Below are 12,214 nucleotides of genomic sequence, written 5' to 3' on the forward strand. Positions count from 1 at the left end.
TCTCTGGAGCTAATAAAGCAAAAAGAAAGAAGAAAAAGAAAACTGTTCCTCAAGTCACAGGGGAAGTGACCGAGCCACTTCAACCTGCGCTGTCAGGACATGCGTCAGAAAGGCGCCGAGATGTGCTGCAGACCGGAGTGACCGGCAGAATTGTCACGGGAACAGTGGCAAAGGAAAAGGAGGAGCAAAGGGAAGCTGAATCCTTGAACCAGGATAAAGAGGCTTTGGTTTCTGCACTCCAAGCTGCCCGCCATGATTATGAAGTCCTGCGGCAGGGATTGATGAAGGAGCGAGAATGTTGGAAGGAGCAAGAATCTAACAATAAGGGGCGAGAATGTTGGAACAAGGAGCGAGAAGCGAACGCCGAGTTACAGAGGTGTATACTTCCAGCTTTACAAGAGCACGAGGCTTTGAAGAAAACAGAGTCTCTCTTACGGAGTGAGCTGGAAGAGGTGACGACTAATCTGGAAAAGGCCAACACCGTAATTGCCACCATGGATGAAAAACAGATTAAGTCTGACAAATTGATTGCTATCCTAAAACAGAAATACGGGAAGGCTCTACAAGAGGTTCATGCGCTCAGCACAGAGGTGCAACACTTACGCCTGGAGGGCCACGGTCTGAACACAGAGCTGGGAATGTTGAAGCAAACCCATGAGAATGCCCTAAGTGAGTTAGAGACTGTAAAGCAAGAAAATGAGACTCTGAAATTGGAAAATTCAGATTTGACTGACCAAGCAGAAAAAGTAAAGAAACAGTTGACTCAGGAAAAATTAGAAGTGCAGGAAGCACTGATGCACACTCAGAGCCAGCACCAGGAAGAAATGGACGCTCTGAGAACAGAATTGCGACATGTATGCACGAAACAGAATTCTCTCGTGGAGGAACTTAACATTTTGAAAAAGGAGAAAAGCATTAGAATAATTCAGAAGCACTGCAAAGCTCTTGTCCAAGGAAGAAGGGAAAGAGAAAATTATCGGCGTAAACGCGCCGCAACTATCATCCTACAGGCTGCCTACAGAGGGATGAAAATTCGTCGGTTCAATCACCGGAATAAAGCAGCCTGTGTTCTTCAATCATTCTACCGTGCCCTCATGGTACGAAACAGGTTCCTCATTATGAAAGGAGCAACTATAAAAATCCAGTCTCTGACTAGGATGACACAGAACAGGATTCGCTATCAAACCCTGAGAAATGCGTCACTGGTTATCCAGCGGTACTTCCGCCTGAATAAATGTAGACCTCAGGAAAGAGAGGTCCAAGACTACATGCCTGCCGGCTGCAAAGATAAAATACCACAGGGTACAGCCGGAGGTAGTGAGAGCCCCATCAAGGTGAAGGTGCTCCAGGTAATCAGTGCTTCATCTTCTAAGTACCATAAAGGTTCAAAGGTCACAAATCAAAAGCGACGAAGGTCAACGCTGGCCTTGAATTTTTCCGGATCTCGCCACTCTGGGCCACAATATAAAGACAAAGACTATCCGGCCCCAGAGTTCCGTCAGAAGCTAAAGAAACAGTCCAGTCATTTGCAGTTTGCAGCGGCCTATGAAATAAAGTCAGGAAATGTAATGGACTGGAAGTCAAAGAAAAAAAAAAATGTGTTTGGGGAATTGACCGATATTTTTTTTGTTATTACACGTGTGGACTATGTCACGGACACTTAACTATGCAAATAAGCTATTGTAGTTAAGGTATATTAGGCCTCTAGAATAAGCATTTTGTCAATGTTACAGTGTTATATTGGTTCTCTGTGTTGAAAATGTAGCTAAACTACAAATTAATATACAGGGTTGATGGCCCTTTCGGTTGGTAAATATATAATGAGGTTTATATTCTACAGTAGAAAAACCCAGGGAGATAATAGAAATTGTTTGGTTTTGTGAATATATTTAGCATATCCTGGGTTGTAAGAATGTGTGCTAGACACTTATTTTTCAAAATAGTTCCCTAATAGAGAGCAACAAAATATGTTTGCCAAGTATAGTCTCTTATGACGAAACCTATTGTCCATAATTGCCATGGAAAAAGTTCATATTCGTATCATGTGAATACTTAATGTTGTACTGAGGAGTTAGCTCAAGTATTTCAGGTAGGACGCTCACCCCAGTGAGGTCCATGGCCGCTCACCCCAGTAGGTGTGAGCTGGGGAGGGGGATATGTGACATAGTCCAAAGATGTTAGGCAGCTTTCTGCCCCATTTTAGAGCAGAAAGTGCAGGAATAGTTAAAAATGATCCATTCCACAGCTTCCCATTAACTCAGGCAGCTGGATGGAAAATCCAGACCACAGATTACAATGGCTCTAGTTCTCCCTCACCTGCTCTTCTAATCACATGCACAGGTATTTAGAGCAGAGAGGTTTTGCATTTCACTCTCTCTCCTTAGAGCCTGGGGGCTGGGGGTGTCGCTGCTCCCCTGCATCCAGTATCGGGGTTGACGGCCCCTCCACGTATCACAGTACCAGAGGATTGGCCTGGACACCACGAACAGATAAGACAAAACAAATGGTTACTGCTGTTGCTAAAAGACTGTGCTGTATCTTGTGACCCTAAATGAGAGAGCATTGTTTTAAGCTGGGGAACCAGTTTAGTTGGCCAGCAGCTGTTAGAGAGACTGATTCTGATGTGTAGTTAGATCCCTGAAAGGGATAGGATTTTGCTTATATGATTTTGGTTTTATTTCTTGAAATAACAGTGTGGGAAATATTGTAACACTGAAATATGTGAACTGCTGAATGAAAGTATCTGAGTACCTCTAACCTTCACATGTTAAAGCTGCAGTACCTTACTTGGATGAAAATAAAGCAGGCAGAAGCCTGAGTAAAGCAGCATAATACTTTGCATGATCCTGTTTGTTGTATAATTAACCCTAGAAGACTGTGTCGGGAAGAACCCAGACAGACGTCAGCGCTACAAAAGAGGGGCGTTTGTCACAGTGTGCATGTCTGTCTGTGTGTGTGTGTGTGCGCCTGTCTGTGTGTGTGTGTGTGTGTGTGTGTGCCTGTCTGTCTGTCTGTCTGTGTGTGTGCCTGTCTGTGTGTGTGCCTGTCTGTCTGTGTGTGTGCCTGTCTGTCTGTGTGTGTGCCTGTCTGTCTGTGTGTGTGCCTGTCTGTCTGTGTGTGTGCCTGTCTGTCTGTGTGTGTGCCTGTCTGTCTGTGTGTGTGCCTGTCTCTCTGTGTGTGTGTCTGTGTGTGTGTGTGTGTGTGTGTCTCTGTGTGTGTGTGTGTGTGTGTGTGTCTCTGTGTGTGTGTGCGTGCCTGTCTGTCTGTCTGTGTGTGTGCCTGTCTGTGTGTGTGCCTGTCTGTCTGTGTGTGTGCCTGTCTGTCTGTGTGTCTCTCTGTGTGTGTGTCTGTGTGTGTGTGTGTGTGTGTGTGTGTGTCTGTGTGTGTGTGTGTGTGTGTGTGTCTGTGTGTGTGTGTGTGTGTGTCTCTGTGTGTGTGTGTGTGTCTCTGTGTGTGTGTGTGTGTGTGTCTCTGTGTGTGTGTGTGTGTGTGTCTCTGTGTGTGTGTGCGTGTGTGTCTCTGGGTGTGTGCGTGTGTGTCTCTGGGTGTGTGCGTGTGTGTCTCTGGGTGTGTGTGTCTCTGGGTCTGTGCGTGTGTGTCTCTGGGTGTGTGCGTGTGTGTCTCTGGGTGTGTGCGTGTGTGTCTCTGGGTGTGTGCGTGTGTGTCTCTGGGTGTGTGCGTGTGTGTCTCTGGGTGTGTGCGTGTGTGTCTCTGGGTGTGTGCGTGTGTGTCTCTGGGTGTGTGCGTGTGTGTCTCTGGGTGTGTGCGTGTGTGTCTCTGGGTGTGTGCGTGTGTGTCTCTGGGTGTGTGCGTGTGTGTCTCTGGGTGTGTGCGTGTGTGTCTCTGTCTGTGTGTGTCTGTCTGTGTGTGTCTGTCTGTGTGTGTCTGTCTGTGTGTGTCTGTCTGTGTGTGTCTGTCTGTGTGTGTCTGTCTGTGTGTGTCTGTCTGTGTGTGTCTGTCTGTGTGTGTCTGTCTGTGTGTCTGTCTGTGTGTCTGTCTGTGTTCTCCACACCAGTAACCCAGAAAAGCAGTGGTCATGTTGTTTCCTAGTTAAAAGTAACTTTGGGGAGCTTTATAAAAACAGATGACTGATTTGTTTATATAACAAAGGACACATTAAGATTTTGGGTGATGTACTTTATTAATATACATTAGGGAACATTATTTTCTTTTATTTTTTTTTTAACAAGGGTAAACTGTGTAACAATGCGAGACCTTTTTTTTTGTTTTAAACAGTTTCCTATTTTCTGTAACTGATTTGACTTTTATCCCTCATTCAATGTGGCAGGACAATCCGACAAGGTGACCCATTGCACATTAGTAATATGATGCACCATAAACAAAACAATGAGGCAAATAAAAGAGCCACCTTCTTTCTGCCTGGCTGTCAATCAACCCCAACTAAACCATCATTATAACCGGGGAAAGAGAAGCAAATATAAAAAAAAAAAACATTGCATTACAAAGAGGAAAAAGAACGCTATCTGAAACACAATTGACAAAACAAAATTGCACAACTGCAGGCAACTACACTCCTTTGAAAAGCGAACTCCACTGTAAGGATCATTTATTAAAATATTACAATGCTAAGCAGCTGTCAGTAGCCAAGTGCCCTGTGACTACATTGCACATTCAACAGCTGCTCAACACTAAAACTACACCCTTATATAAATGACACGTTTGTGCAGAGCTGTTATCACACGACACGGATTGTACAGAAAGAGCTTACAAACTATACTGACTCCCTCCCCCCTTTACATGCATGTTGCTCTGTTCAATGGGAACAATGAAGACCGTTTCAGAATCTATAAAAACAATGTTCACAGATAAAGGGGAAAAAAAACCATGTTAAAACAAATGTGTATTGTTTGTGTGGTATATTATTTGGTTATAAATAATTTGTTTCAACTGTATAGCCGGGCAGTGCAATTACCTAATGAGAAGAGAAATGAAAGGCTCAGTCTCATGTTCTGGTACATGATCTGACAGATAGCCTCTCTCTATGTCATGTAAAAACACACAACTTTTGCATGTACAATGAGAGCAGCTCTGCTGAAGTGTACATATTGGGTTGTTTAGAATGGTACACATCAAAAAAAAAAAAAAAAAATACCACAACCATGCATAACATTCAACAAATACTGTATATGCTAGAGTGGATAGGCTCCAGTAATAACATCTGATTCCAATGAAAGAGCAAACAGGAAAACACACAAAAAGGGTGCAAAATGGATTTCAATGCCTTTACAAAAAAATAAACATACCATTTAGTTTTAGAGTTTTAAAGGGAACTGTTCGAGATAAATCGTCCATTACAAAAAAATAAAATAAAAACACAATGTACAGCACTACTAGAAAATTACACCTAAATGCAAACATAAACTGACATTAAAAGGAGGATATGGTCAATGTTGACAAAGAAGTAACCACAAAACAAAAAAATCAGAGACAATATTGGATACAGCTAAAAGTGTACTATAAGAAAAATAAATATTTGTAATCAAAATATTTCAAACATACAATGTAACAGGGATCAGCACCGGCCCTGCCTCGTCCTCCAGCTCCGCTCCACAGAGATGAAATAGAGACTAGCATGCTGTCTGGCTGTCAGCCTGACTGTACCTTGCACATTTATTTCTATTAATACCGATCGGCTGGCTGGGTGAGGAAGAGGGGGAGGGGAAGGTATGAGGGGGTCGCAAAAAATAAAATAAAAAGGAATATCGTTTCTATGCCCTTTTTGCTGTTACAGAGAACAATAGCATTGATGGGGAGTGTTAAAGGTTTAATCTGTGGTCCTTACCGTGTGAGTTGGGTTGCTGGTTCTGAGGGGTGGTAACGAGATGGGTGACGGTGGCCCGGTGCCTGCTGCGGATCGAGGAAATCCCGGAGACGGCTGTAACTGACCAGCACCTTCACTTCCTCTGCCTGCAGTACAGGAAACACAAACCATAGCTCAGGACAAGAGGAGCAATCAAACTATGTTCCTCAAATGCACAATATCCTGTTTTTTTACATCCCATTCAGACTGCATAGCACAGTGGGGCTATCTACGGTCACACCAGCATGTGAAAGGGTTCAAAGGAGTAGAAATATTAGCCATGGACGAAAGACCTCAATCTCTCAGTCTGCACAATCTGCTAATAATGTGAAGGCTGCTATTGTTAATAGGGATAAACCCATGAGCCAAGATTAGCCAGCCATTAAACGATAGTGGAAAATGAAACAAACAGGATTTCCAAGTCAGACAGCATTTTGTTTTATTTGCATGTATGCAGTCTGGCTCACCCATTGATTCCCTGTCTTTCGATGATTCATTTCCCCTCTTTAAAATGTGCTTGCAAATGCTCTCTGCTTCAGCAATAATATCTAGAAACTAGGCTTAAAGGATGCAAACGGTCTCCCTTAGGCAAGGTAATAAAATTCACCTTCAATACACTTTTCAAGTCGTGCTCAATGATGGGGGCACAACAAATGAGGGGAGGGGGGTCACAGATGTCAGATTTTGCTTTGAAAACTTAAGAAAAAGATTTTCTGAAGGAAAAAAAAAAGCATCAGTGCTGACACTGAACTTCATGGTAGGTGGAAAGATGGGTCCATCACTTTGCCCTGGTGACAGGTACCCACAATTATACTGACATGTGGTTATGGGGTAGACTGTGGTATTGGGTATTTTCACACCAAAGCAAAAGTAACAACATCTGACAAAACCAAACCCTTCATGTCATTGCAAATATTACATCTGTGAGAGATATATATATATCGCAAAACAGAATGAGGTGAGCTCAGTCCAACCCCTATACCGGGATATATCAGTAGCACTATGTCACTCTGAATACCTTTATAGACTATGGTGCTAGGGCACATTTATGGGAAACAAATACGTGTTTGTCTTAAAAATATATATATATATTTATATCACTAGTGCACACAAACTCATATGTCCCTACCTTTGCTCATCACTACAAAGCACCCATGTTTACATCCCCCAATCCATGATAAAGAGAGGAAATCTCCGGTTGGAGAGGTGGCAGCCCCGCTCACACACCACGCCAAGAGCGGCCACCGCTCCCTTCTCCAGCCTCCCGAGCAGCGGCTCCCCCGGGGGGACTCAGGGAGGGAGGGGGCACGGAGGCCTCCACCCCCTGCACGGCGGCTCCTCCCCGAGAGGCTCCTAGGGGGATCCCGCCCCTCGCTGGGGGGGGAGAGGGAGCCCACCGCGCTACCGGTGATCCGGGGATGGGAGCCGAGCACGGGGGTGATGCCGCTGCGAGAGGGAGCCAAACGCACCGGAGATGGGAGCCCAGCACTGGGGTGATGCCGCCGCCGCCGCCGCGTCTCCAGGTGACCGTGAACCAGAAGCGGCTGGCGCGTTGCTAAGCAGCGAGCCGTGAGTTTTAAATTCACAGATCCGCCAAGGCACACAAGGACGCGCGGGCGGTAAAAATAAACAAAAAAACACAGACGTTACATTTCTTTAGAATAGTAGCTTTTAAAAAGGGAATAACAGCACACGGTGTGCGCAGAACTATTGGAGCTTTGGAGGGGAAGCTAAATAACGGTGCTAACGAGTTTCGAAGTAAAAAAAAATAAATAAACAGAAGAGGGCGGGCGCGGCATCCAGAAATTAAACAACACGAGAACGATTAGTGACAGGCTTCGTGTGAGCTGTGATTGGCCGAGAGCCGCCGTTCTGTCGCCTGTAGTCGAACGTTTGTCTGGCGCAGGGAGTATGGCTCCCAAGTGTACGCTAGGCGCTTCGTGCAGAGACCCCAGGAGGGGGAGCAGCTGCTTTCAGCCTCCCTCTTACTATCAAAGTCATCCTCCCAACACCACGATCTGAATACACTGCCACATAGAACATAGATAAGGAACTGGGCACTCTCAGGGCTTTGAAAATGACAACAATGGCTTTATTTACCGAATCTTGATGGCGTAAATCAGGAGTGGGCAGCCTCAGGCGGGATAACACATGGGCACATATTGTTTTGGTGGGCCGCTGTCCTACTGCGCCGTTCATCCGGTTTAAATTAATAGCTAAGCGTAAACTAAATAGCGCTAAAAGTAAATAAAGACTGGACCTTTGTTGTCTCTATGACACTGATGTTAAATTGATGGTACCCCCCTCCCCCCTTTCTATTTCTGTATCCGAGGACCTGCTGCGGACGGCCGCGTGCGCGCGGGCCACCAGCCCCTTACCTCATGCCTGTCTGTCCCCGCTGCCTCCCGACGAGGCTCTCTACGCGCTGTGACGCGTCAGCCGCCAGGGGATGCAAGAGGCTGGAGTGTGAGAGCTTCCCCCACCTCCAAAGGTAGGGGGGGATATGTGTGTATATGTGTTATTTGTGTTGTGTGTGTGGGGGGGGAGGGAGAACGGACGGACCAACCGCGGGGTGGGGGGGGGGAACTGACCGACAAGGGGGGGGGGGAGCAGCACGGAGAGCGAGCAGCAGAGGGCATGTGTGGGGGCTCGCTGCACCCTCTTGCAGCCCGGGAGACCCCCGCTGCAGCCCTCGACTCAAACCACGTCCCGCTCCCTATGGACCACAGGTAGCGGTCAATTGCCTCTCAACGCGCCGCCTGCATGCAGTGTGGCCGCGCTGACTGAGGCAGCGGGACCTCGGTCTTATGTTTTATTAAAATAAAATAAAAAGTTACCAAAAAAAAAGGGAAATAATTTTTAAATGTCTCCATGTGGTTTCTGAAGTTGCATCCCAGGTAACAGTTTCTCAATACCGAGATTGATTTGCGAGGTGGATAACAGAAGCAGACATGAGCCCACATGAGCGTTCGACAGTACAGATCTGTACTTATTTTAACAAAGTTCATTGCCGAAAACAACTGCTCACAAAACAAATACAGGGAATTACTTACATTTTATTTTAATGTCGTTATTTAATTTGATTTATTTTATGTTTTGAATTGTTAAAGAAGTGATCATAACTGTAATCATTTTCAAAATGCATTTTAATGTTCATAAGTTTCCCCTGTCATGTTTTTAATTTTAAGGATTTCGTATTGTTCCTTTCCTTAATCGATTTTTCAGTCGATTTTTTTTGACATTCAAAATGCCGTTGTGGCCCACAGGCCACAGGTTGGCCACTCTTGGCTTAAATCATTGATTCCTGTGTCCTTGTGGTGACTGTGCACCTAGACCCCTATACCTTCTTAGCGTGGGTGGAATAGCTGTCGGTTACAGCGGGATGCTTTGCATCCACAGTGTCAAGCCATTAAGGGATGTGACTTTGGCAGACCCCCTCAGTAATTCACAGTTATACCAGCCACTGATCACCAGTATACCTACATTGTTTGTCATAATAATGTCATTGATCTGGGGCCCTTCTCAATTTCAAAGATACCAGGGTTTCAATGTTTATTTTCCTTCTGCAAGCCAATTATTAATTGTAACTTGTTGAGTCACTCTCATGGAACACAATCACTGGGCATGTTCCACTCATCTCTATTAATAATTTAATTGTTACAAGGAAGGTATTATTTTTCACCCTGAGGAAGGTACCCCTGGGGGCCAAAACGTAGGGACTGGATTATTTTCAATAAAATACCCATTTACTTCACCGGCTGCCGGTGTCCATAATTAGTGTTTGGACTATCACGTTATTCTGTTCTAAAGATCAGACAGAATGGAAACGTTAGTACCTGTGATGTAGAAATGGTTTCTGGAGTAATAACTAGAGACAGGCACATTTTTGGGGTGGATTTGGATCCGCAGCGGATCGGCCAGATCCTTTTCTCTGCGGATTTCAGCGCATCAATCTCAAAAAGGGCGATTCGCGGTTTGCAGAATTTGTTATTATCAATACACTCTACGGATTCCATCGCCCGTGGGCAGAATCCGCCAATGGATTACTGAATCCGCTGATTGGATTCTAAAAATCCGTCAACGGTTGTATCCAATGAACGTTTTTTGATGAATCCGCAGAGATGAAAACTGCCCAAATCCGTTTGCGTATTTTACACAGTGAAACGTATTTTGGGTTGAAAATCCGGGACACGAATTTGGGCTGGTTCGCCGTCTCTAGTAACAACCAATAAGGTCACAGGCCGATATAGAAGTAAAAACCGCGGCTGCCTTGTTGCACACATATTCCACAATGTGTTACATTCTACTCTTTAATCTGAGCAGATATGCGCAGGGTACTACTGTAAATACCACTACTTTTTCATTTAGAAACCCATACCACTACTTTTTATGGTCATAGTTATAGCTCCACTTTCTTTTTAAAGCGTTAGGGGATTTCGTTTAGAACTGTTTTTTTCCCTTTCTGTTTTTATAGTATCAATGTCATTCTTTAAAAAAAAAAATTCAAAGACTACTTTTTATGTTAGTTTGGCCACTGCTGCTATGTAAATCAGTTCTCAGTCTTGTTTTATGGTTAAGGGATTTTTTCATGTTATGACAGATGGCTGGGGTTTGATCTGCGTGGGTAATGACCCTGGCACCCGTGTATTCAAGATCTGATTAATGGAGATGCCAGGAGCTGGCTGTTTCCCACCAGGAAATTTGCTAACCAATCTGTACTTTGGCAAATTAGAATTCCTGAGAGGACAAATGCACAGGAAATGCTACACCTACAGTATATGGGCAGCCATATAAAGCAGACCAAAGTCCTCATGGCTAACTATCCATGGGATCTAGATATTAGACCCAATAAATTGCTATTGAATTGATGCTATGAGTTATTTTGAACAGGAATATGTTGGCGTCTTAGAGAGTTATTCATGAACACTATTGCAGCTTAATTAATAATCCCCTATGTACTAAGATTGTTATTTTGCCCCTCTGGTGTCTGAGCGATTGGGTGAGTGGTTATATGTGCAGTGTGTTGAGTCATCAACGGGATAAAAGCAGTGCACAATATACAGGTATGTTTTACTAAATAACGCAATGGGACTTCCAGGTTGCTAGGTGTCCGGTTTTGAACCGGACAGCCTGGTATTTTGCTCCTGCATCCGGTATAAAATGAAAGGTAATACCTGACATGTATGTGTCCTGTATTACCTCTCTCTGAACGCAGGGTGGATGCAGGGGGGGTGGCAGCCGGTCTGAGCAGTTGCCGCCATGCCCGGCTATCCCCCGCTGCAGGCTTCTCTCTCTCTGTCCCGTGCCGCGGTGCCTGACGCGAGCCGGGTCCTCTGACATCAGCGCCGGAAGTCAGCTGGGCTTCCGGTGCGCGTCAACCTCAGACACCTCGGCGTGGGACAGACAGGGAGAGAAGCCTGCAGCGGGGGAGAGCCGGGCATGGCGGCAACTGCTCTGACCAGCCACCGTCCCCCTCCGCATGCACTGCCGCCCCCTCCGCATCCACTGTCTGCCCCCTCCGCATCCACTGCCCCCCCTCCTCTCTGCGGCCACCAGCCCCCCCTCCTCTCTGCAGCCACCGCCCTTCCGCAGCCACCGTCCACCCCGCAGGCACCGGGCCCAATCTCACACCATCCCCAAGGTAAGTCTGAATTTTATTGGGGAGGTGGGGGTATTTTGTATATGTATTGGGGAGGTGGGGGTATTTTGTATATGTATTGGGGAGGTGGGGGTATTTTGTATATGTATTAGGGAGGTGGGGGTATTTTGTATATGTATTGGGGAGGTGGGGGTATGTTTTATATGTATTGGGGAGGTGGGGGTATTTTGTATATGTATTGGGGAGATGTGGGTATATTTTATATGTATTGGGGAAGTGGGGGTATGTTTTATATGTATTGGGGAGATGTGGGTATGTTTTATATGTATTGGGGAGGTGGGGGTATGTTTTATATGTATTGGGGAGGTGGGGGTATGTTTTATATGTATTGGGGAGATGTGGGTATATTTTATATGTATTGGGGAGATGTGGGTATATTTTATATGTATTGGGGAGATGTGGGTATATTTTATATGTATTCGGGGGCGGGGTATATTTTATATGTATTTGGGGGGCGTGGGAGTATTTTTCATATGTATTCGGGGGGCGTGGGGGTTGCATCTTTTGCTATTGTCTCCAGTATTTTGGACAAGGCACCTGGTAACCTTAGGACTTTGTCTTAACTCTGCTTTAAAAAAACCTGCAATGTCAGAAGTGGCATAAACCTCCTGACATAAATGCAAAGTTCCGTTCATGCTGTGGTTTAAATCTGAAATCCTTTCTTGTTTCGATAGAAGTAAGGGACTCAGGAAAATAAATAAGTTCTCTAATGCTCATATACATATACAGCTCAA

General features: G+C 45.2%; 1 protein-coding gene across 2 annotated transcripts in view; it reads right to left on the bottom strand.

Annotated features, from left to right (window-relative positions):
* DYRK2 (dual specificity tyrosine phosphorylation regulated kinase 2) overlaps positions 1–7,382 on the bottom strand; it is a 19,825-nt gene extending 12,443 nt beyond the window's left edge. Inside the window, exons 1-2 of one of the 2 annotated variants that reach the window (XM_075600309.1) lie at positions 7,291–7,382; positions 5,804–5,928 (exon numbers count right to left, since the gene is read on the bottom strand). Coding sequence is in view for 1 of the 2 variants with exons in the window: in XM_075600308.1 (XP_075456423.1) it covers positions 5,804–5,928; positions 6,951–6,960 (135 nt within the window). In the remaining variant the exon portion in view is untranslated. Of the gene's footprint in view, positions 1–5,803; positions 5,929–6,950; positions 7,270–7,290 lie in introns of those variants that run through there. The other variant, XM_075600308.1, reaches the window with a different exon arrangement.
* Positions 7,383–12,214: the final 4,832 nt, after the last annotated feature.

The sequence above is a fragment of the Ascaphus truei genome, chromosome 5, assembly GCF_040206685.1.
Source record: "Ascaphus truei isolate aAscTru1 chromosome 5, aAscTru1.hap1, whole genome shotgun sequence".
Taxonomy (NCBI): domain Eukaryota; kingdom Metazoa; phylum Chordata; class Amphibia; order Anura; family Ascaphidae; genus Ascaphus; species Ascaphus truei.